Source organism: Nerophis ophidion, linkage group LG29, assembly GCF_033978795.1.
Source record: "Nerophis ophidion isolate RoL-2023_Sa linkage group LG29, RoL_Noph_v1.0, whole genome shotgun sequence".
Taxonomy (NCBI): domain Eukaryota; kingdom Metazoa; phylum Chordata; class Actinopteri; order Syngnathiformes; family Syngnathidae; genus Nerophis; species Nerophis ophidion.
The window spans coordinates 30,218,712-30,244,726 of NC_084639.1; the positions used below are offsets into that span (position 1 = coordinate 30,218,712).

At 42.1% G+C, this 26,015-nt stretch overlaps 2 protein-coding genes and 1 non-coding gene across 3 annotated transcripts in view; 1 reads left to right on the forward strand and 2 right to left on the reverse strand.

The window, feature by feature from the left end:
- Positions 1-26,015, forward strand: part of LOC133546178 (gastrula zinc finger protein XlCGF57.1-like) — a 206,690-nt gene that overhangs the window by 38,121 nt on the left and 142,554 nt on the right. The gene's annotated exons all lie outside the window — the stretch shown is intronic.
- Positions 322-394, reverse strand: trnak-uuu (transfer RNA lysine (anticodon UUU)). The gene has a single exon. It is a non-coding gene; the product is annotated as a tRNA-Lys (tRNA).
- Positions 7,095-19,163, reverse strand: LOC133546185 (gastrula zinc finger protein XlCGF57.1-like). Its single transcript, XM_061892072.1, has 2 exons — positions 18,701-19,163; positions 7,095-9,123 (listed from the first exon to the last, which is right to left on the reverse strand). Exons 1-2 carry the CDS (start codon positions 18,822-18,824, stop codon positions 7,604-7,606), a joined length of 1,644 nt encoding a protein of 547 aa, XP_061748056.1. The 5' UTR covers positions 18,825-19,163; the 3' UTR covers positions 7,095-7,603.

A 26,015-nucleotide genomic window follows, 5' to 3' on the forward strand; every position in this document is an offset into this window, starting at 1 on the left:
TAATAAAGCTGTGCTCAGTGTGAGGTGAAGGTGCATCCAACACACCTACAGCAAAATATTAACCACAACTTTTTCATACAGATACACTGTCTAACAATTTGTGTTTTAGGTATTGTGGTTAAACCTTCAGATGATCACACTAACGCTCTCCCACCTGAACTAAAGTGGATGTGAGGGATGTTTTTGAATATCAGTTTTTCAAATTAAACAGAGGAAAAACAATCATTGTTGAAAACTATTTAAATTAAATATAGATTCAAAGGACTGCTGCAGGGGGGCAAAGGGACATTTTTTGAGAAATGTATGGTGGTCAGCATCAGCCACTTGAACAGGGACTTGAACCCTGGACCCTCAGATTAAAAGTCTGATGCTCTGCCGACTGAGCTACCCAGGACCTTGTCAATGCTGATATGTCCAACATCTGAGAGAACATCCATATTGGCAATCTCAGGTGAAAGTGAATTATTCAGCATGTTCAGTGACAAGCTGGGAACTGTCAAAGTTCAAGCTCCCCAAGTGCTTGAACCCAAAGCTCATTTTTGACAGATAGGCCAGTTTTACATCCTCATCAACAAAGAAGGTTTTGACCAAAAAAGACGCTCCTCTCCCGAAGTTGCCAACTCTGAGCTGGATGCTCCCCAAAATATTGCCAGAAGCAGTTTGCTTAAATTTTTAGTGGAGGTTAGCTGCAACAGGTAGAGCTGCTGAAGGCCCAGGCTGCAACAAATAGAAGGTCACTAGATTTTAAAGTCCAACATAAGCAGTCAGTAAAGCCCTGTTTTGGTAGTAAGCCTCATGTAAACTGTGTGTTCCTTTGGCCTAAGATGTTTACAATATACAACCTGTGTTAGAGTAAAGCCTTTCTTCACATAAGGCTAGTGGCTCAATGGATAACACGTCTGACCACAGACCAGAAGATTCTAGGTTCAACTCTTGGCTAGCTCATTGGTTTTCGTTAATTGAACTGAAACAAAATTCAGTGCTGTTTCTTTGAGAGTGTTTTTTTGCATTTAAAATAAATATCTACTAACTGGAACATTTTGTCTTGTTATCATTGTGAATAGATAACTGGACGTTGTATCTGTTGGTATACTCGGGACATTTATTTAGAATAAAGTGGGTGAGGAAAAAGGTGAAACAAAACAAATCTTGCCTGAGCACGCCTTCCTCTTGTTAGAGTAAAAATTGTTGGGGCTTGGTCACTAGCATTCAAACTAGATGTGACTATTCTGTCTATGAACATGAACAGGGAAGCAAACACATTCTCAGTCTGGATGGTTTGTTACAGCCGTGATGGTATAGTGGTTAATACTCTGTGTTGTGGCCGCTGCAATCCCAGTTCGACTCCGTGTCATGGCACCATACCCTTTCTTCAAGCTATACTTTTTTGATGATGATTTTTGAAAAAAGAGGTATCTTGTTCCCTCTGGTAAGTGGTTGAACAAGATGTGAAACCAACCAGGTACTCTGGCGAAATTAAAAATATCTATTTGATGTCATTACAGTATTGGCCTTGATGCATCATTTAATATGACTGATGTGTGCTTTGTGCTGTTACTTTATCACTCGGTAAAATTGCATTATAAACTCAGTCAGTCGATCAATACTTTCTTTCTTTTATTTCTTTCTTTAGTTTATTTTGAACATGAACATACTTACAACATAATACATCAGACACTTTAATACCATTTCACATTACATCATGTCCGAAAAGGAGTAGGAAGAAGCAAAGCTTATTTAATCCTACACCTTTCCCACTTCAGAGCGTTTACAAATATATACATTCATTTACTGACATTTTTTGTAGTAAAATTACATCCGTGAATGAGTAATACAACAGTTTTGTAATATGTAATTCATTAATTCAGTCATTATTAGTGTACTGAGATGAAAAATATCGTATTTTCAATAAGGTTGAAGTTTTTCTCATAATTCCTCTTCTTTGTACTTTATAAGCACTATTAATTGGAACAACCTCTTAAACTGGATCATATCAATACAATGTTTAACTTTTTACTTAATCCATCCATCTTCTTCCACTTAACCGAGGTCAGGTCGTGGGGGCAGCAGCCTAAGCAGGGAAACCCAGACTTCCCTCTCCCCAGTCACTTTGTCCAGCTCTTCCCGGGGGAACCCAAGGCGTTCCCAGGCCAGCCGGGAGACATAGTCTTCCCAACGTGTCCTGGGTCTTCCCCGTGGCCTCCTACCGGTTGGACGTGCCCTAAATCCTGACCAGATGCCCGAACCACCTCATCTGGCTCCTCTCCATGTGGAGGAGCAGCGGCTTTACTTTGAGGTCCCCCCGGATGACAGAGCTTCTCACCCTATCTCTAAGGGAGAGACCCACCACCCAGGCGGAGGAAACTCATTTGTGCCGCTTGTACCCGTGATCTTGTCCTTTCGGTCATGACCCAAAGCTCATGACCATAGGTGAGGATGGGAATGTAGATCGACCGGTAAATTGAGAGGTTTACCTTTCGGCTCAGCTCCTTCTTCATCGATACAGCGTCCGCATTACGATCTGCCTGTCGATCCCACCATCCACTCTTCCCTCACTCGTGAATAAGACTCCGAGGTACTTGAACTCCTCCACTTGGGGCAGGGTCTCCTCCCCAACCCTTAGATGGCACTCCACCCTTTTCCGGGCAAGAACCATGGACTCACACTTGGAGGTGCTGAGTCTCATCCCAGTCGCTTCACATTCGGCTGCGAACCGATCCAGTGAGAACTGAAGATCCTGGCCAGATGAAGCCATCAGGACCACATCATCTGCAAAAAGCAGGAACCTAATCCTGCAGTCACCAAACGCGATCCCCTTAACGCCTTGACTGCGCCTCGAAATTCTGTCCATAAAAGTTATGGACTTGAATCCTGGAAGTCAGAATGAAAGTCTGATGTTCTTACGACGGAGCACTTCAGGGTTTCTTCACAACACGTAACAATAAATAAAAATGAAGCAAGATGCTTCTGGCAACAGTTTGCTTGCATATTTGACCCCGTTCTTGGAAATACTGGTAGATTTGATTGACATGTGCTGCTTTCTTGACACAGAGCCAGTTCAAAGCAATGTTCTCAAATGTTTAGCAGGGTTAAGGTCCAGTCTCTGGAACGGACATTCCAGAAACCTGCCTGAAACCCTTTGAAAACAGTTTTCATGTGTGTTTAATATTGTTGTCTTGTTGGAAAAGCTGCTTGTGTACAAAGATCAGCCTTTTCACTCTTGATTGGAGGTGAGGCAAAGTCTCATCTGACCTGTAAACTTTTCTCCCAAAACTGCTTTGGGTTCGAGCACTTGGTGGGCTTGAGGTTTGACAGTTTCCACTCTGTCACTAAACATCCATCCATCCATTTTCTACTGTTTATCCCTTAAAACTGGACAATTCAAGGCATGCGCCGACTACAGCAATGATGAACAAACAATATGAAAGTAGGTTTGAGGTTCTAGGTCACATGACTGAAGCTACTGACAATTGAAATGTTCTTAGTGAGCTAATGACAAGTACTTTATTGACGGTCCCTTAAAGTAAAGCACTTGTCAGCAGGGACTGACAGACGTGGCATGAGTTTTCAAACAGTCAGCCTGGCTGGATGTTGAATGTCTGTTGAATATCCAACTTGGAACTCATTTGACCTCTGTTTGGCATTTGGAGATCACTCCAGCAGCACTGAGAGCAGTCTGAGTCAAACTACCTTGAGATAAATGTTGCAATTGTCAATGCCATCAAAGAAATGGACTCAAAAACGCTATAAAAGTTATGGTAGCTTGATGCTAATATACATTGGCTTTGCTATTGACATGCTACTGATTAGCATTAGCAATTTCTCATGACGTTAACACCCACCAAATGAGTTGATTAAAACTATAACTAAGATGAATGTTAGAATCAGACAGCTGGTGCATAATAAATCCAATATTTACAATATTAAAACTTTTTGGGGCGCAACAAAAGACATCATGAATTTACACTACTGCCATCTAGCGTACTGGACTTGCAAATGTAAATAAAGCTACATTTAATGATGATATGACAACTAAAAAGAACAAAGGGTAACGAAAGGACTGCAGTTAATAATAATCTTATTTTTAAACGTTGCAATACAAATTTATCACAAACAATCAAAATTATTAACAGGCACAAAAGTACCAAAAAATCATACTGTTGAGGCTTGGTATTGATTTGGAGGTAGTGGAATGTGTTCCGAATCAGTTGAAAAGTGAACAGTACCCATCCCTACCAGCAAGTGTTGTTGTACTGGAAACTAATTTACAAACACAACTTCATCACACACAATACTCCACTATGGAATTGTTCTTATATTAAAATGAGAAACAAATCCATCTTTGAACAGCAATGGTTTGAAAAAGGCATTTGGTCGCTGATGCACTTATTGACTGATAGAAAAAGTTTATTATTTGAAGATTTCATTAAGTACAACCTGGAACAAAAAAATACTCTTAACTTAAAAGTTTCCATTCTTTCTAAGGCAAAAGACTTAATTTAAGAAAAAAAAGACGGAATTGACCACTTAAAGTAATATTTTGAATGTTGTTTTGCAATTGAAGACAACACTTGTTCGTTCTGTGATTGGGAAACAAAAAAAGCAGTTTATTTTTAAAATGTATGCAAAGTCAATCAATCAATCAATCAATGTTTATTTATATAGCCCCAAATCACAAATGTCTCAAAGGACTGCACAAATCATTACGACTACAACATCCTCGGAAGAACCCACAAAAGGGCAAGGAAAACTCACACCCAGTGGGCAGGGAGAATTCACATCCAGTGGGACGCCAGTGACAATGCTGACTATGAGAAACCTTGGAGAGGACCTCAGATGTGGGCAACCCCCCCCCCTCTAGGGGACCGAAAGCAATGGATGTCGAGCGGGTCTAACATGATACTGTGAAAGTTCAATCCATAGTGGCTCCAACACAGCCGCGAGAGTTCAGTTCAAGCGGATCCAAGACAGCAGCGAGAGTCCCGTCCACAGGAAACCATCTCAAGCGGATCAGCAGCGTAGAGATGTCCCCAACCGATACAGGCGAGCGGTCCATCCTGGGTCTCGACTCTGGACAGCCAGTACTTCATCCATGGTCATCGGACCGGACCCCCTCCACAAGGGAGGGGGGGACATAGGAGAAAGAAAAGAAGCGGCAGATCAACTGGTCTAAAAAGGAGGTGTATTTAAAGGCTAGAGTATACAGATGAGTTTTAAGGTGAGACTTAAATGCTTCTACTGAGGTGGCATCTCGAACTGTTACCGGGAGGGCATTCCAGAGTACTGGAGCCCGAACGGAAAATGCTCTATAGCCCGCAGACTTTTTTTGGGCTCTAGGAATCACTAATAAGCCGGAGTCTTTTGAACGCAGATTTCTTGCCGGGACATATGGTACAATACAATCGGCAAGATAGGCTGGAGCTAGACCGTGTAGTATTTTATACGTAAGTAGTAAAACCTTAAAGTCACATCTTAAGTGCACAGGAAGCCAGTGCAGGTGAGCCAGTACAGGTATATATGTATGTATATATGTATATAAAGGTATATACAGTATAGGTATATATGTATGTATATATGTATATAAAGGTATATACAGTATAGGTATATATGTATGTATATACAGTATGTATATAAAGGTATATACAGTATAGGTATATATGTATGTATATATGTATATAAAGGTATACACAGTACAGGCGTAATATGATCAAACTTTCTTGTTCTTGTCAAAAGTCTAGCAGCCGCATTTTGTACCAACTGTAATCTTTTAATGCTAGACATGGGGAGACCCGAAAATAATACGTTACAGTAGTCGAGACGAGACGTAACAAACGCATGGATAATGATCTCGGCGTCTTTAGTGGACAAAATGGAGCGAATTTTAGCGATATTACGGAGATGAAAGAAGGCCGTTTTAGTAACGCTTTTAATGTGTGACTCAAAGGAGAGAGTTGGGTCGAAGATAATACCCAGATTTTTTACAGAGTCACCTTGTTTTATTATTTGGTTGTCAAATGTTAAAGTTGTATTATTAAATAGAGGTCGGTGTCTAGCAGGACCAATAATCAGCATTTCCGTTTTTTTGGCATTAAGTTGCAAAAAGTTAGCGGACATCCATTGTTTAATTTCATTAAGACACGCCTCCAGCTGACTACAATCCGGCGTGTTGGTCAGCTTTAGGGGCATGTAGAGTTGGGTGTCATCAGCATAACAGTGAAAGCTAATACCGTATTTGCGTATGACGTCACCCAGCGGCAGCATGTAGATGCTGAAGAGTACAGGGCCAAGGACCGAACCCTGGGGAACTCCACACGTTACCTTAACGTAGTCCGAGGTCACATTGTTATGGGAGACACACTGCATCCTATCAGTAAGATAAGAGTTAAACCAAGACAGGGCTGAGTCTGACATACCAATTCGTGTTTTGATACGCTCTAATAAAATATTATGATCGACGGTATCGAAAGCAGCGCTAAGATCGAGGAGCAGCAACATAGATGACGCATCAGAGTCCATCGTTAGCAATAGATCATTAGTCAATTTTGCGAGGGCTGTCTCAGTCGAGTGATTTGCCCTGAAACCGGATTGAAAGGTTTCACATAGATTGTTAAACGCTAAGTGTTCATTTAGCTGCTCTGCAACAATTTTTTCTAGGATTTTCGAAATAAAGGGAAGGTGAGACACCGGTCGGTAGTTTACCATGAGGTCAGGATCGAGGTTAGGTCTTTTAAGGAGAGGATGAATAACCGCTTTTTTGAATGCAATGGTAACAGTGCCCGAGGAAAGTGATAAGTTTATAATATTTAGCACTGATGGACCTAATAGTACAAAAAGCTCCTTGATAAGTTTCCCAGGAAGTGGGTCAAGTAAACATGTTGTTTGTTTAAAGTAAATCTCTGTGGGATGATGTACAATATTGGCTTTTGTCTGACACTCCAAACTTTGACTGATATTGATGTTGATTGGGGGATGTTATAAAAGAAAAAAATAACATTAAAAAAAGGTTTAAAACACAATATATATAACACATCCACAAATGTAAATTTGTAAAAACAAAACCATCCTTTCCCAAAAAAATTAAATAAAAAATCTGCCATTTTCTCTCACTTTTATACTGCATAAAGGTCTGGGGACATACATATAAAACAATCACAACACAATCATCATAATACAGAGTAATGACGATAATGAATAAAAATGATTATAGAGACCCAACAAATGGTTTAAAAAGACACATTTTAAAATTGTATAAAAGACAACTGTTCAAATGATGTATAAAGTAAATAATAATATGCTTCCTGAAGTGGTCCAGAAGATGTTTCAGATGTGAACCAGTACATATGTATATCATATAAAGGTGCTAATCTATGGGATTATTAACAATTACAAATACAAATATGTCACACTTCAATATTTCAAACTATCCAATCTATAAATGTAAAGATCATATTAAACAGATTGTTAGACAAACAACAATGTCACACATGTTATATGTGCTGATGTTGTTAGAAAGTCAAAATGAAAGTCTGGACAGTTTATTTCAAATCCTGCAGTTTCATTTGCTGCTGCTGTTCTCACCAGCACACTTGTGTTTCTTACACTGCTACTTAGAAGACAATCTTTCACCACACACACCACAACTCAACACTTTCTCTCCTGGGTGTCTTCTCATGTGTGTTACAAGCTTTGATTGTTGACAAAAGCTTCTGTTGCAGATTGAACAGGAATGTGAATTTTCACCAGTGTGTGTTCTCTTGTGTACTTTCAAACACCAGTTTTCTGTAAAACCTTTACCACAGATTGAACAGGAAAAAGGTTTTTCACCAGTGTGTCTTCTCACGTGCACTTTCAAATGATGACTTTCTGTAAAACCTTTACCACAGATTGAACAGGAAAACGGTTTTTCACCAGTGTGTGTTCTCATGTGTACTTTCAACCATCGACTTTCTGTAAAATCTTTACCACAGATTGAACAGACAAAAGATTTTTCACCAGTGTGTGTTCTCATGTGTACTTTTAAAAGGGGACTTTGTACAAAACCTTTACCACATTCTGAGCAAGAAAAAGGTTTTTCACCAGTGTGTGTTCTCATGTGTACTTTCAAATGTTTACTTTGAACAAAATCTTTACCACATTCTGAGCAAGAAAAAGGTTTTTCACCAGTGTGTGTTCTCATGTGTACTTTCAAACTCGGACTTTGTGTAAAACCTTTACCACAGGTTGAACAGATAAAAGGTTTTTCACCAGTGTGTCTTCTCATGTGTACTTTCAAATTGATTCTTTGTACAAAACATGTACCACAGATTGAACAGACATAAGGTTTTTCACCGGTGTGTGTTCTCATGTGTACTTTCAAATTGTGACTTTCTACAAAACCTTTGCCACATATTGAACAGATAAAAGGTTTTTCTCCGGTGTGTCTTCTCATGTGTGTTTTCAGAAGACTATGGTATTTAAAGGTTTTGTGACAGTGAGAAGATGTGAAGTGAGTGTTGTCAGTGTGACATGTCTTATCATCTTTAGAGTCTTCATCATCAGTGTCAGGAGAGTGTGACGTTGTGTCCTCACTATCTGATAGTGGAGCTAAGAGCTTGTCTGCTTGTGATCCTCCACAGTGGTCTCCATCAGCTTCTGTTGTCATGTGTTGTGTTGAGCTGCTGCTTGGAGGCTCCCCCCCTCCCCTCTCCTCACTTTCACCTTTCACCTCATCATCTTCACTCTTCACAGGGACACCAGTCACTGGGAACTCCTCCAACCATTTAGGCTGACTGATGCCCTCTTCCTCCTCTTCCTCTTTAATGTGCGGCGGCTCTTGGTCCTCCTCTTCCTCTTTAAAGTAGGGGGTCTGTGGGTCCATCTCTTCCTTTTTAATGTGAGGGGTCAGCAGGTTCTCTTGCTCCTTAAAGTGAGGGGTCAGTGGGTCCTCCTCTTCATTTTTGATGTGTAAGATCAGTGGGTCCTCCGCTTGCCCTTTAATGTGAAGGGTCAGTTTAACACTATGGGTCTGTGGCTCCTCTACTCCCTCTTTGATGTGTTGGGAATGTGGTACCTTTTCTTCCTCGTGTATGTTGGAGGACTGTGGTTCCACCTCCTGCTCACCAGGAAGATGTTCTTCATCGAGGTCTGCGGGACAGGAGAAAACAAACATTTTTTAGAAAAGTCCAGCTTTGCTCAGTCACATGAGACATTGTCCTGCACCAACATATGATCTCACAATCTCATCAGTTTCCCCTCACAGCAGTCAGGGTACTTCCAGCTGACACATGAAGAAGACCTTCAGGGGAATGTCTTCCCAGGCCAACATCCAATCCACCTTATTCATATAAAAACATCCTAAAAGTCATTCCTGCAATCCTTAATGGTAGACGCCATACGTGAAAGTGTGCTGTTCTCCCTCTGAATAAGTCATACACACACAGGAAATAATGTACCACATGCCAGCCTCCACACAGTAGTACTAGTGATGAGCTCCCCCTGCTGGTGGACAATAAGTACAGTGATTTTCCTATTCATCTTTAGAGACATGTCTGTTATAAAAGAAGCATGAGCACAGTCAACATGTTGGCCAAGAAAGATGACATCTGTTTTACTTTCATTTAGATAGTGTCACCACAGTTAAACTGGGAAGAAGTAATCAGATTACTGACTACACCTTCAAAAGATAACGTGTTTACTTTATTAATAATAGTAATAATGGATTATATTAATTTAGTGCGTTTCCAGACACTCAAATTGCGTTAGAGTGAGAACTGAGAAGGCATCATTCATGCAGTCCACACATTATCAAAATCAGTATCAGACAGACCGTATTTCCTTGAATTGCCGCCGGGTATATAGTATGCACCTGCCTAGAATTACTGCCGGGTCAAACTCGTTTCGCAAAATAATTAGCGCATGCTTAGCATTACCGCCGGCCCAGGATTAAGGCCGGGTAAACTTGTTTCGCAAAATATTTTTTTTATTAGCGCGTGTCTTTCCGCCGGGTCAAACTCGTCACGTCACGAGTGACACTTCACCTGTCATCATTTTCAAAATGGAGGAGGCTGATTTCAATAATTTGAAATCGCATAAAGGGTAGAAGATTTAGAGCTATTCAGTACGATTTTAAGTCTAAGCTATGCTAAAAAGAACAATAAGCAGCTATGTTTTATTAATATACCGTAGCTGCGTGTGTCAAATATGAGTCATTAAATGACTCCCGCCTCCTGGTGGTAGAGGGCGCTAGTAATTCTTCTTGCGACAACTCGGCTGCAGAAGAAGTGACAACAAGCAGCAAGAGTGAGCAGCGTGTGTTTATTTTTTCCTCTCGCTTGCACTTTTAACATGGAGGATTACATATCTAAAATAAAACAGTTTTCTAAACTGGACTTTCAATAAAAGCAGGAGGTAATAAAGGAAGATCTCCATCGAGACAGAGAAACTTTTAAAACTGAAGAAAGATAGGGAAGACTTCTATAAACAAGTTATCGATGCTTTTGATCAGAAGGAGCTGCGCAGGGACTTCATTTAAAAGTAAAGGTAAGACCATAATAATGTTTTTTGTATTAAATGTGCTTTTCATGATGGTATCTTTACATCACACTCAATTTTTTAAGCACAGGCCTAAATTTACCGCTTGCCTTTGGTAAGTGTCGAAGTGTGAAGAGGTTTTAAAATATTAGCGCATGCTTGCCTTTACCGCATGTCTTTGGTAAACTCCGGAGTGAGAAGAGGTTTTAAATTAATTAGCACCCCGGCGGCAATTCAAGGAAATACGGTACTTTATTAATCCCCAAGGGGAAGTTAAAATTTTCAGCAATATGGTAAGCTACATTTAATAACAATAATAATAATAATAATAATAACTAGATGAGATGAGGCAATTGTTCAAGGAATTGTGTGTGAATGCTCCAATGCTGAAATTGAACTGAAATGTTGACAGAATGTAGTATGAATGTAAGAATAGTTTGAATGTTGGAATGGTTTAAATGTTGAAGAGTTTGAATTTCAAGGAAAACCGGAATGTGGTTTGGAACTTGGGAAAGTGTGAGTTTGAATGTCCAGGATGGTCTTGTGCTCTCTGAACTTGTTCTTGCTTTTGTCATAATTGATTTGACATTTTATTTTGGTCATTTTCCAACCAATATCTACAAGACAAATACACGAGGATACATAGCTTGTATCCTCGCCGAGGAGCTAAGCCGGCGTCGTCTGCACGCGTGCTCTGCCGACTCTGCCGGCTCCTCCTACTCCATCAGCGGCATTCTGGGAATCAGCTCGGCCGCTGACGTTGGCAAGAGGAAGCGGGATGAAGGGGAAGAACATCAAACTCCACTTTCACTACGGGAAAGTTGACCAAGTGCCGCTGCATCTCGCCGTCGGCCTCTGGATCCTCGGCGTGTTTGTGTCGTCCGGGATCGTGTGCAGCGGCCTGCCTGGAGTGGACGTCGCACGCGGACTGCACTGGGTGCCTGGAGCGACGGTTGCGCCGACCTGGGGGAGAGGCCGGGGTCGGTGTTGCCGCACGATGACGAGCACGGGACGAGTGGCAACGCCGGCGCCGCGAGTGTGACGACAGCGGGAGCGGCGCCAACCACCCGGGGTTGTAGGCCGAGCGGGTCAGGAGCAGCACCATGCAGAGGAGCTTTTTCGCGCCGGAGGAGTGCAGCCTCATCGAGGAGAGGATCGACCGGGTGGTGGCCAGGGGGGAGGCCGGGCGCCCCTGCGCGGTGGGTGCTTCGGGGGGGGCTACACGTACGGCGCCCAGCTGGAGAAGTGCGGGCCGCAAGGTAAAAAAAGATCACTCCGAACACAAGCACAGACGAAGCAGAAACAGACTTTGCTTTTTCAAACTGTTAATCCTGCTAAAGTGATTTGGGATCCTGCAGTGAAACCCAAAGGTATTTTGGGAGGTCACATAAACATCCGAAGCCTAGTTCGCAGGTGTGATGAAATCAGATTATTACTGTCCGAGTCTAATCTTGATTTTCTATGCATAAGTGAAACGTGGCTGCATGATAACATTTTAACCAGCTTAATCAGTGTTCTGGGATATAAATGTTTTAGAAGGGACCGAACTGTGGAAAGGGGAGGGGGGGTACTGATATATGTCAAAGACTCACTTCCCCTGACTGCTGATATATCTACTGAATGTTTATGTATCAATGTCACACCATCACAAAACATGCAATTCAATGTATTGGTGGTATACAGCCCTCCATCTGCGTGCGCTGCAATGCTATGCGAAGACTTAGATGTACTGTTTAAGAATTTTAAGAATAACAGTGAAGTACCTGTCTTCGGACACTTCAACTTAAACTGGCTAGATAAACACTGCAGAAAAAAAATAAAAGACCTCACATCCAAACATGACTTTAGTCAGAAGATAGAAACCCCAACATGTATCACTAAAAACACTCAGACACTAATTGAGTATCTTGAGTAATCTTCACAAACAAGCCTGACAGAATCATCAAAACGTACAATCTAGTTACCGGCTTGTCAGATCTTAATCTGACATTAGCTGCAAGAAAACTCACAAAGAGACGTCTGACGAGGTTTAAAAGTCAAGATCATAAAAATGTTAAACTTGAGATCCCTCGCCAATAAACAACTGCATTTGAAAACGAATTAAAGGGTCTTACTTGAGACGAGCTCCAACAACATGACCAAGTACACGCCTGTTGTAATCAGCTAATGTCTGCTATCGGACACATTATTGATCAATATATTAGAAAGCGAAAAAAATCCCACGGAATATTTCAGTTACCATGGATTAATGATGATATCCGGAAAATAATGAAAAACAGAGATTATGCCTAAAAAACTTTTATCAGAACTCGTAGTGACACAGATTCGAAAATATTTAAAGACTTACATAATCAAGTAGTTAAACAGCTCGGAATGTCCCAATCAAACTATTACATCCACATGCTTTTAGAGGCCAAAGGAAATGGCAAAATGATCTGGAAACTACTACACAACCTATTAAACCCAGAGGGTAACACCACCCAAACCCAATATAAACTAAAGTAGGAGACAAAATCATTACTGATTGTACTCAAGTCTCAAATGAGTTCAAAGAATTCTTTATAGAATCCGTCAAAAACCTTTCCTCGGGTTTTTCCTGTCCGACTAATGATGATCAAACAACAGACATACCTGATAAACAAGACAGCTCATTTCAGCTCAAGGAGGTTAGTCAGACAACTGTCTTAAATGCCATACATGACCTAAACACCACATACTCAAAGGATATTTATAACCTAGACACAGCTTTTATTTTTTAAATATAGCGGCATCCTTATACAGCCTCTTACCCGTCTTATTACTATTTCCATTAAAACTGGGCAATTCCCAGATGGATGGAAAACTGCACAGGTAATACCACTTTTAAAATCTGGTGATGCTGGATTAACATCTAACTATAGACCCATCAGCCTTCTTCCAGTTTCATCTAAAGTCCTGGAGAAGATTGTTTCGGAACAACTAATGCACCACCTTGAGACAAATCACTATTTGAATCCCTTTTCAGACGTAACCATTCTACAGAATCTGCCACTTGTTTTTTAACTGAAAAGATCAAACATTCCCTTGACAAAGGACAGAATTTTCAGACTTAAAAAAAGCATTTGATACAGTCAATCATAACATTTTAACTTCAAAACTAACTACTGTAAATTCAACTTATTCAAACAGTCATTGTCCTGTCTTGAGTCACATCTAAAGGGCCGTGAACAATGTGTCACCATTAATAATGTGAGATCTTCCTTCCGCAAAATTGAAACAGGGATACCTCAGGGTAGTGTCTTGGGACCGATACTATTTAGTCTATACATCAATGACCTACCAGATGTATGCACAGATATAGATTTACAGATGTATGCGGATGACACAGTCATATATACATCTGGTAAGACCTGTACTCTAGTTGCTGAAAAGCTAAATGCTAAATTAGACAAAATAGCATCTTGGCTGGCATCATCCTGTTTAACCCTAAACACTAAAAAGACTAACTGTCTGCTTCTCCATAAAAAAGCAACCTCAAACAAACCTGAACACAAAAATTAATGATGAGGTCATTGAACAAGTACCTGAAGTCAAATATTTGGGCATAATCATAGACTATCAGCTGAATTTTAAAAGTCACATTAAGAAAATGTGTAAAACTCTGAAGGCCAACCTAGGCTGTTTTAAGATTATAAGAAACTGCTTAAATCTCAGCTGTGCTTTTACTTTTATGAATTCAATGATTCTTTCACACATATCTTATGGCTTAACTACATGGTCCCAGTCAGCAGTCAAGACCATTGAGTGTCTTTATTACCGGGCCTTGAAAGTCCTAGACAAGAGAATACAATATCATCATTGCCAAATTTTAACCACATTTTAATATTTCCATTAAAACTGGGCAATTCCCAGATGGATGAAAACCTTGCCAAATTTTAACCAAATACAATATTTTAAGTTTTACCAATTTTATTTTGTTACATACAGTCAAACTGGTTTTTAAATGTTTGGATAACTCTGCTCCCCAATTGCTCTGCAAGGCCATTACAAGACTGCAAAGTGGTACCAGATCTACCACCAGAGCAATGTCAAAAGGCAACTGTTGTGTTCCATTCCGTAGAACATCTTTTGCCCAGACTGCCTTTTCAATAAAAATACCACAACTATGGAACTCTTTACCTGACACTTTGAAAAGTATAACTGCACTTGTCACTTTCAAAAAACAAACAAAATGATGGCTAGTTGAGCAGCAATCGTGTTCCCATGTTTAGTTTTTTCTAATTTTTACTAATTGTTTTTTATCTAGCCTGCACTTTGTGTTGTTATTATTATTATTGGCTTTTATCTAGTTTGCGCTTTGTATTATTTCTATTATCATTATTATCGACTCATTTTTGTCTTATTTTCATTTTCTTGTTTTAATGATGTTGGATCTGTGTTGTTGTTGTTGGGGACAAGTGTTGTAAATTAGCTTTGGCTACAAACACTATGATGCATACATTGGATAACTGTTTCAGATGTCTAGGTTTTTTGGATCCGTCCCTATTTCAAATAAACCTTAATATATAATATATATGTGAGTGGAATGTGTTGATGTTGGAATGGTTTGAATAGGTTAAAAAATGTGGGGATGGTGCAACTTGGACAAATGTCACTCCGGTGGGTGTACGCATGTGTGGAAGGTACGTAGACACAGAAAACTCCCCCACATGCATGTTTGTGTGAGAGGTATTAAAACGGAGGTATTAAAACATTAGTCAGTCAATCAAACAAACTGCCAATGAACTTTGCAGTCATGGATACACTGTGTGTTTATTTTCTCCGGCTGCGGCTCTCAAACTGCATACAAAAGGTCTTCTTTTGTTCGTTTGGTCTGAAAGCGTAAAAAAGCGCTGCCTCAATAGGACAAAAATAAAGCGGGTCTGGGGGCCCAAACGTTGCCATTCTTTTGTGAGTGTAGGCGTGTAGTCCTTATGTGACATCATCACGTCACCTTCATGAGGAAGCTGAGCTTGTTTCATACACGACTCCCCTTCAGCCGTCTCCACTCCAACACACATGAGCAGCTAACTTGGCTAACATTAGCAGGTGACTTATGAGAAAATTCTTACAAGACCACAACTCTTCTTCTCTGACCTTCCAAAAGTAATAATCCAATCAATAATCACTGAACTCAACAAAAAATAAGGCATATTATTTCAACAATGACGTCCGGTGTCACAGAACTGGCTAATATAACAAAATCTGCTTTTCATTGCACAATATCAGGGAAATTGACACAAATGTAAGAGCAATATGTCATTCTTAGGAGAAGCAACATTTGTCAGGGAAAATAATGCCTTGCCGGTAAAGTCTATTCAAGTGTACTGGAGAGGACCCTAGGCCAGATAGTCGAACCTCGGATTCAGGAGGAACAGTGTGGTTTTCGTCCTGGTCGTGGAACTGTGGACCAGCTCTATACTCTGGGCAGGGTCCTTGAGGGTGCATGGGAGTTTGCCCAACCAGTCTACATGTGTTTTGTGGACTTGGAGAAGGCATTTGACCGTGTCCCTCGGGAAGTCCTGTGGGGAGTGCTCAGAGAGTCTGATTGTGGCGGTCCGCTCCCACTACGATCAGTGTCAGAGCTTGGTCCGCATTGCCGGCAGTAAGTCGGACCCGTTTCCAGTGAGGGTTGGACTCCGCCAAGGCTGCCCTTTGTTACCGATTCTGTTCGTAACTTTTATGGATATAATTTGTAGGCGCAGTCAGGGCGTTGAGGGGATGTGGTTTGGTGACTGCAGGATTAGGTCTCTGCTTTTTGCAGATGATGTGGTCCTGATGGCTTCATCTGGCCAAGATCTTCAGCTCTCACTGGATCGGTTTGCAGCAGAGTGTGAAGCGACTGGGATGGGAATCAGCACCTCCAAGTCCATAGTTCTCGCCCGGAAAAGGGTGGAGTGCCATCTCCGGGTTGGGGAGGAGATCTTCCCCCAAGTGGAGGAGTTAAAGTACCTAGGAGACTTGTCCACGAGTGAGGGAAGAGTGGATCGTGAGATCGACAGGCGGATCGGTGCGGCGTTTTCAGTAATGCGGACGCTGTATCGATCCGTTGTGATGAAGAAGGTGCTGAGCCGGAAGGCAAAACTCTCTTTATTGGTCACTCTACGGTCCATCCTCACTTATGGTCATGAGCTTTGGGTTAAGACAAGATCACGGGTACAAGCGGCCGAAATTAGCTTCTTTCGCCGGGTGCCGGGGCTTTCCCTTAGAGATAGGGCGAGAAGCTCTGTCACCTAGGAGGGACGGCGTGGCACAGTGGAAGAGTGGCCATGCGCAACCCAAGGTCCCTGGTTCAATCCCCACATAGTACCAACCTCGTCACGTCCGTTGTGTCCCGAGCAAGACACTTCACCCTTGCTCCTGATGGGTGCTGCTTATCGTCTTGCATGGCAACTCCCTCCATCAGTGTGTGAATGGGTAAATGTGGAAGTAGTGTCAAAGCGCTTTGAGTACCTTGAAGGTAGAAAAGCGCTATACAAGTACAACCCATCTATCATTTATAACTCAAAGTAAAGCCGCTGCTCCTCCACATGGAGAGGAGCCAGATGAGGTGGTTTGGCCATCTGGTCAGGATGCCACCCAAACGCCTCACTCGGTAGGATGTCACGGGGAAGACCCAGGACACTTTGGAAAGACTATGTCTCCCGGCTGGCCTGGGAATGCCTCCGGATCCCCCGGGAGGAGTTGGATGAAGTGGCTGGGAAGAGGGAAGTCTGGGCTTAACTGCTTAGGTTGCTGCCCCCGGAAAATAATGTGTTCTGGACCACTCATTCATCCTTTAAACACGCTGTCATTCAAAATAGCGACTAAACTACGAAGCTAAAGCTAGCAGGGAAAATCCATAAACGCACAACACATCTCATCTGCTTGTGTTGTTGTGAATGACATCATCAATGTTGGAATAATGTAGAAACAGGACAGCAGTCGCAAGTGTCGCCTCCACACATCGTTTTGAGAACAGCAACACACTTGCTCCTTCACAATAATAGGTCTGACTGCGCTAACAAAATAAAGTTTTTTTTAAAAAAAGCACCTTAAAAAAGCGTAATGAACTTATTGATGCATTTACACAATTATTATGCTTTGACCCAAAGTACGGGTCAAAATTGTCTAAAGATTTATTGCACAAAATAAATGTGAGCGATTCTGCATTTAATAAACAAACTGGAAATAAAATAGCATTTGCCTTGGTGCCCTAAAATATGAACCCTCCTTTAAGGCAACACTTGTCTTGACCTTAAAAAGTAAAAATTTGAGCCCTGTCTATAATGTCCCATCCATCCATCCATGTTCTACCACTTGTCCCTTTTGGACTCACAGGTGGGCGGAAGGCGGGGTACACCCTGGAAAATTCCATAAAACCTTTACACTATTTATTTAAAATGTGTCCTAATTAAAATGTATCCTCCAGTTTGTGGCTATTATAAGACATATTTCAAGAGGATATGCATTTTTACAGCATGTTTTAAAGAGATAGCGATTAAAACAATGACTTCTGGCTATATTATATTGATCAACTAATTCTTATTAGTGAGCAGAATAGAGGCGCTCTCATTGACTCCATTGTGAGAATTGGGATAGTCAAGATTGTGCTAATGTTTGTTTAGGACTTAGAATGCATACAATATAAAAACATGTTATTGTCTTACATATGGATTGTGAATGACAGGCAAAATAAAAAAAATCAGATCCCCTTTGATAATTGTTCTACGTCCTGTGAAAGGGCTGATGCTGTGGTGAACGTGAGAAAATAAGTAAATGTCGGGAAAATAAAAATTTCAGCAAAAATGGCTGGCAAACGTTTTAAAACCTGCTTAGAGATTGTTTGTAGTAAACCCAGAAAGGCATGTGTGTGTTATAAAATGATGGTAGAAGTAGCTTTATTATCTGGGTTTAAGGGGCCATGTCATGGGGCTCGTCCACAGCCCAACTCTGACTTGTTCCACCACTGACAGTTTATTGTACAAATGGACTGGGATATGTAACTCATCTTTAGTAGTTACATTCCACAGAACACAGACAACCACGTGGTTGCAAGACCACGTTGCAAGTAGCAGACGGAATGCATCATCCTCACAAGACAACACAACTTCTTATACACAATATATTGCAGAAAAGTGTTAATAATGAAATATAAAGTTAGTAAAGATGTGAGAGTAATAAGTCAACAAACCTGTTCTGTGTAACACAACTTGATGTTTCTTGAAAACAGCGTCCAGTAGTTGATGTTGTCGCTCCTTCTCCTCTTTTGTTGGACAAAGTTCCTCCTCATACTTTGCTATCCTTCTTTCGTACATTTTCACACAATCACAACACTTTACTCTCACACTTGATCTCTACTTAGCGATGTGTTGATAACTTCTGTGTCTTCTGTTAGCAGCTAACAAGCTAAGCTAACTAGCCAGCTAAGCTAACTAACAAGCAAAGATAGCACGAGAAGCGGCACAGTGCTTCTAGCGCATCGAGACCACTTTATCCTTAAATAATGAATCAAATATGTATTTTATGCGCCGTAAATATTATAAACTGGATAACAAATAATAAGACTGTCTTTCTCCGTCCATGTGCTGCACACTTGACGTTACAAGGCAGTACTGCTCTCTTCTGCTGCCTTCCGTTTACACCGGAAGCTGGGAATGACGTCACAGCCGAGCGGACGAAGAGGTAGCTCTATATAAGATATTGCCTGCTGTCACTGTTACCATGCTTTTATAACCTGTATAATTTGTTTGAATAACAATGTGAAATAAAAGAATATCTTGTTTTTCAAAAATAAATTCAAAGTATATCAAACAAAGCTTTAATGTTGGGGTTCAGTGGCGCCCCCGTGCGACATTCATTGCAATGACAAGAGTGAAAGTGCTAGAAATTGTAGCGATATTACTGCCTGATTCCACATGTTTTTATTGTTGTTCCCTTTTTCTCCTAGATAATCTATTTTCATACAAAACATTAATAAAACATTCAAATATCACAGAACGTGATGTCGCAGGAACTCTGACATAAAACAAATTGTAAATGCAGGAAGTGACGTAATCTTCGAGCATGCGTGGACCGATCGTGTCGTGAATTTATATCCATTTTTAAAAAGTGTGAAATATTTGCTCTCATACACAAAAGTGTCTTTCTTGAAGTGAAATCCAAATTCTAACATTGTGTTAATGATTTGAATTTATTAATTCAATCTTGGAAGATTGTACAAAATAGAAAAAGCCCTTATTATATTTACTGAAATAGTTTAAGTTTATCATTTATTTATATATATTTTATTTTAATCTTATTCGAATGGTCTCTCATATTTACTTTTACTTTCTTTAACGGGTTTTGTTTGTAAGAGGATTGGATTTAATGTGATGTTTTTTATATTGCTGAGTAAAATATTGAAAAAAACATTGACTCATATTGTATTGAAAGTACCTTAATGTGTCTAAACATTGTTTATGTGTGTTTAATTGTTCAATAAAAAAAAAAAGATAATCAGAAGTAGAACTGGTTAGCAAATAAACTCTTATGTTAACATAAGACATGTTGAATTCATATTACATGACATCATATAAATATGTATATTAAATATAATTTGAATATTTGGCAAGTAAACAAAATGCATTTGCCATACCTAATTGTATTATATCAATTATAACTCAACCCCACACTTTATAACATGTATTCACACTTTGTTGTATCTTACACAGACTTACATTCAATTATAATAGTGATTATAATATAATAAGATATATAACAATGTGTGTTCTGGATCTAAATTAATGCATGGAAAATAAATTGATAAACAATTAATCTTTTTCACCTGGAAACTTATCTCCTTAAGTGTGCAAATAAAGTCTTACGTATTACTTGTATTACATTTTAATAGAACCTTATTGAGCATATTAACAAGATTATGTTAGAAAATGTGCAGAGTATGAAAAATGTCATTTTGAATTTGCGTACAGGATGTAGAATGACAATGATCTTCACCCACCATAAAACAAAACAGGAAGATTGGAGCATGTGGAAGGAAGTTATGACTGTTATAATTTTCCACCACAAGGGGGCGATGTTGGTGTCGATATCAATGACTAGTCATGATCAGACCCCGACCTAAAGACCTACTGAAAGCCACTACTAGCCACCACGCAGTCTGATAGTTTATATATCAATGATGAAATATTAACATTGCAACACATGCCAATACGGCCATTTTAGTTTACTAAATTGCAATTTAAAATTTCCCGGGAGTTTTTTCCTGAAAACGCCGCGTAATGATGACGTGTACGCTTGACGTCACAGGCTGTTAGGAAATATGAGCGCTGCACACACACACAGCTAAAAGTCGTCTGCTTTAATCGCATAATTACACAGTATTTTGGAGATCTGTGTTGCTGAATCTTTTGCAATTTGTTCAATTAATATTGGTGAAGTCACAGTAGAAAGATGGAAGTGGGAAGCTTTAGCTTTTAGCCACACAAACACACGGTGATTCCTTGTTTAAAATTCACAGAGGTGAAACTTTACTATGGATCAGAGCGAACATGGATCCCGACCCAATGTCAACCAGCAGGTTTCGGTGAGAAAATTGTGGTAAAAAGTCTCTTCTTAGGTCAGCTTGTGCCGCCCATAAAGCAGCCGTCGACTTCCCTGAGACACTGGCGTCAACACACCCGTGAACACACACATCTGACTATCAGGTACTGTTAAACTCACTAAAACACTAGCAACACAATAGAAAGATAAGGGATTTCCCAGAATTGTCTAAGTAAATGTGTTTAAAAACATCTGAATCTGTCCCAATGCAATCGCGTTTTTTTTTAAACTTTTTTTTTTTTTTTTCTTGTCCGTCGCTATCAATATCCTCAAACACGAACCTTGCTCCTCTCTGAGCTGCCACCTTACCGTGGTAGAGGAGTTTGCGTGTCCCAATGATCCTAGGAGCTATGTTGTCTGGGGGCTTTATGCCCCCTGGTAGGGTCTCCCAAGACAAACAGGTCCTAGGTGAGTGATCAGACAAAGAGCAGCTCAAAGACCTCTATGGAATTACAACAAAATGAACTCAGATTTCCCTCGCCCGGACGCGGGTCACCGGGGCCCCGCTCTGGAGCCAGGCTCAGAGTTGGGGCACGATTGCGAGCGCCTGGTGGCTGGGCCTGTTCCCATGGGGCCCGGCCGGGCACAGCCCGAAGAGGCAACGTGGGTCATCCCTCCAATGGGCTCACCACCCATACCAGGGGTCATAGAGGTCGGGTGCAATGTGAGCTGGGCGGCAGCCGAAGGCAGGGCACTTGGCGGTCCGATCCTCGGCTACAGAAGCTAGCTCTTGGGACGTGGAACATCACCTCACTGGGGGGAAAGGAGCCTGAGCTAGTCCGCGAGGTAGAGAAGTTCCGGCTGGATATAGTCGGACTCACCTCGACGCACAGCAAGGGCTCTGTAACCAGTTCTCTCGAGAGGGACTGGACTCTCTTCCACACTGGCGTTGCCGGCAGTGAGAGGCGACGGGCTGGGGTGGCAATTCTTGTTGCCCCCCGGCTCAAAGCCTGCACGTTTGAGTTCAACCCAGTGGGCGAGAGGGTAGCTTCCCTTCGCCTTCGGGTGGGGGGACGGGTCCTGACTGTTTGTGCTTACGCACCAAACGGCAGTTCAGAGTACCCACCCTCTTTGGGTACACTCGAGGGAGTACTGGAAAGTGCTCCCACGGGTGATTCCCTTGTCCTACTGGGGGACTTCAACGCTCACGTTGGCAACGACAGTGAAACCTGGAGAGGCGTGATTGGGAAGAATGGTCGCCCGGATCTAAACCCGAGTGGTGTTTTGTTATTGGACTTTTGTGCTCGTCACAGTTTGTCCATAACAAACACCATGTTCAAACATAAGTGTGTCCATATGTGCACTTGGCACCAGGACACCCTAGGCCGCAGTTCCATGATCGACTTTGTAGTTGTGTCATCGGATTTGCGGCCTCATGTTCTGGACACTCGGGTGAAGAGAGGGGCGGAGCTTTCTACCGATCACAACCTGGTGGTGAGTTGGCTGCGATGGTGGGGGAGGATGCCGGACAGACCTGGGAGGCCCAAGTGCATTGTGAGGGTTTTCTGGCAACGTCTGGCAGAGTCTCCTGTCAGAGAGAGTTTCAATTCCCACCTCTAGAAGAACTTTGAACATGTCACGAGGGAGGTGCGGGACATTGAGTCCGAGTGGACCATGTTCCGAACCTCTATTGTCGAGGCGGCTGATTGGAGCTGTGGCCGCAAGGTTTTTGGTGCCTGTCTTGGCGGTAATCCCAGAACCCGTTGGTGGACACCAGCAGTGAGGGATGCTGTCAAGCTGAAGAAGGAGTCCTATCGGGTTCTTTTGGCTCATAGGACTTCGGAGGCAGTGGACAGGTACCGACGGGCCAAGCGGTGTGCAGCTTTAGCAGTCGCGGAGGCAAAAACTCGGACATGGGAAGAGTTCGGGGAAGCCATGGAAAACGACTTCCGGACGGCTTCGAAGCGATTCTGGACCACCATACGCCGCCTCAGTAAGGGGAAGCAGTGCACTGTCAACACCGTGTATGGTGCGGATGGTGTTCTGCTGACTTCGACTGCGGATGTTGTGGATCGGTGGAGGGAATACTTCGAAGACCTCCTCAATCCCACCAACACGTCTTCCTTTGAGGAAGCGGTTCCTGGGGATTCTGTGGTGGGCTCTCGTATTTCTGGGGCTGAGGTCCCTGAGGTAGTTAAAAAGCTCCTCGGTGGCAAGGCCCCAGGGGTGGATGAGGTCCGCCCGGAGTTCCTTAAGGCTCTGGATGCTGTGGGGCTGTCTTGGTTGACAAGACTCTGCAGCATCGCGTGGACATCGGGGGCGGTACCTTTGGATTGGCAGACCGGGGTGGTAGTCCCTCTCTTTAAGAAGGGGGACCGGAGGCTGTGTTCCAACTATCGTGGGATCACACTCCTCAGACTTCCCGGTAAGGTTTATTCAGGTGTACTGGAGAGGAGGCTTCGCCGGATAGTCGAACCTCGGATTCAGGAGGAACAGTGTGGTTTTCGTCCTGGTCGTGGAACTGTGGACCAGCTCTATACTCTCGGCAGGGTTCTTGAGGGTGCATGGGAGTTTGCCCAACCAGTCTACATGTGCTTTGTGGACTTGGAGAAGGGATTCGACTGTGTCCCTCGGGAAGCCCTGTGGGGAGTGCTCAGAGAGTATGGGGTACCGGACTGTCTGATTGTGGCAGTCCGCTCCCTGTATGACCAGTGTCAGAGCTTGGTCCGCATTGCTGGCAGTAAGTCGGACACGTTTCCAGTGAGGGTTGGACTCCGCCAAGGCTGTCCTTTGTCACCGATTCTGTTCATAACTTTTATGGACAGAATTTCTAGGCGCAGCCAAGGCGTTGAGGGGTTCCGGTTTGGTGGCCACGGGATTAGGTCTTTGCTTTTTGCAGATGATGTGGTCCTGATGGCTCCATCTGACCGGGATCTTCAGCTCTCACTGGATCGGTTCGCAGCCGAGTGTGAAGCGACCAGAATGAGAATCAGCACCTCCAAGTCCGAGTCCATGGTTCTCGCCCGGAAAAGGGTGGAGTGCCATCTCCGGGTTGGGGAGGAGACCCTGCCCCAAGTGGAGGAGTTCAAGTACCTAGGAGTCTTGTTCACAGGTGGGGAAAAGTGGATCGTGAGATCGACAGGCGGATCGGTGCGGCGTCTTCAGTAATGCGGATGTTGTATCGATCCGTTGTGGTGAAGAAAGAGCTGAGCCGGAAGGCAAAGCTCTCAATTTACCGGTAGATCTACGTTCCCATCCTCACCTATGGTCATGAGCTTTGGGTCATGACCGAAAGGATAAGATCACGGGTACAAGCGGCACAAATGAGTTTCCTCCGCCGGGTGGCGGGGCTCTCCCTTAGAGATAGGGTGAGAAGCTCTGCCATCCGGGAGGAACTCAAAGTAAAGCCGCTGCTCCTTCACATCGAGAGGAGCCAGATGAGGTGGTTTGGGCATCTGGTCAGGATGCCACCCGAACGCCTCCCTAGGGAGGTGTTTAGGGCACGTCCAGCTGGTAGGAGGGCTAGGGGAAGACCCAGGACACGTTGGGAAGACTATGTCTTCCGGCTGGCCTGGGAACGCCTTGGGATCCCCCGGGAAGAGCTAGACGAAGTGGCTGGAGAGAGGGAAGTCTGGGCTTCCCTGCTTAGGCTGTTGCCCCCGCGACCCGACCTCAGATAAGCGGAAGATGATGGATGGATGATGGATGGACGAACCTTTCATCCTCGCTCAAACTAGTGGGGAAATTTTCGTTTTCTCGGTCCAAATAGCTGTTTTTGTTGGAGGCTCCCATTAAAATCAATGTGAGGATGTGAGGAGCCATCAACATGTGACGTCATCGTCTGCGACTTCCGGTAGTGGCAAGGCTTTTCTGTTAGCAAGCAAAAGTTGCAAACTTTATCGTTGATGTTCTCTACTAAATCCTTTCAGCAAAAATATGGCAATATCGCAAAATGATCAAGTATGACACATCGTTTGGATAAGAAAATCTCATTTCAGTAGGCCTTTAAATATATATATACATATATATATATATGTATATATATATATATATAAAAGCCTCCATATTGGCAGCCATAGTGATTCATTTATTCAGCGGAGCAATACCACTTGGATCTGACAAAAAAGTAAACACAAATGCTGTCTTCCTCGCTGATAAAAAATAATAGCAACATGCATCTGCTAGCTCACGATCGCCCCCACTTCTCAGTGTGGCGAGTTGGAGTACTACAAGAGGCACTCTAATACAGTGCTTAAATCTGTATGATGATAATGATGATGATGATGATGATGATGTATCTGTTCAAGTGAACAAATGGATCCACAAGGGACAACAACACTTTCCACAGACTACACACACATAGTAAACATCAATCTTAGAAGCCCAGAACAATATATTTGAAGAAGACTTTAGAGTTGAAAGTGAAGATGTGAGGTGAAATAAGTACAAATGCAGCAATAAAAACAAGCAACTCCACTCACGATGACTCTAAAGTTCAGTGATGTGTTGCTAACTTCAGCCTTTTTCTTCTTTGTTGATGTTTTGCTGTAGTTAACATCCATGATGTAACAATGCTGCTAATCTACTAGAGTCCACATTTTGTTAAATATTTTATTCATTCATACTTTTAATTGGATAACATCAATAAAAATACATAGGAAGAAAATGTGTGAAAAAAACCCCAAGTGAAAATAAAGATGTCCTCTCTTTAACAATGAGAAAATCAAATAATTTAGTAGCTACATACATGATATTCAGTACATGCACACAACTTAAAAACTCCAGGACAACATATAACAGTAGAAGATGAGAAGCACTACATACATCATCAAATATACATTCATATTAAAGGGGAACATTATCACAATTTCATAAGAGTTAAAACCAATAAAAATCAGTTCCCAGTGGCTTATTTTATTTTTCGAAGTTTTTTTCAAAATTTTACCAATCATGGAATATCCCAAAAA

Excerpts from the sequence above, each read along its gene's own strand:
- LOC133546185 (XM_061892072.1), bottom strand. The coding sequence starts at position 18,824 with ATGTACGAAAGAAGGATAGCAAAGTATGAGGAGGAACTTTGTCCAACA. Across the intron at positions 9,124-18,700 it reads AGTTGTGTTACACAGAACAG|ACCTCGATGAAGAACATCTT; the intron begins GTTTGTTGACTT and ends CCTGTCCCGCAG.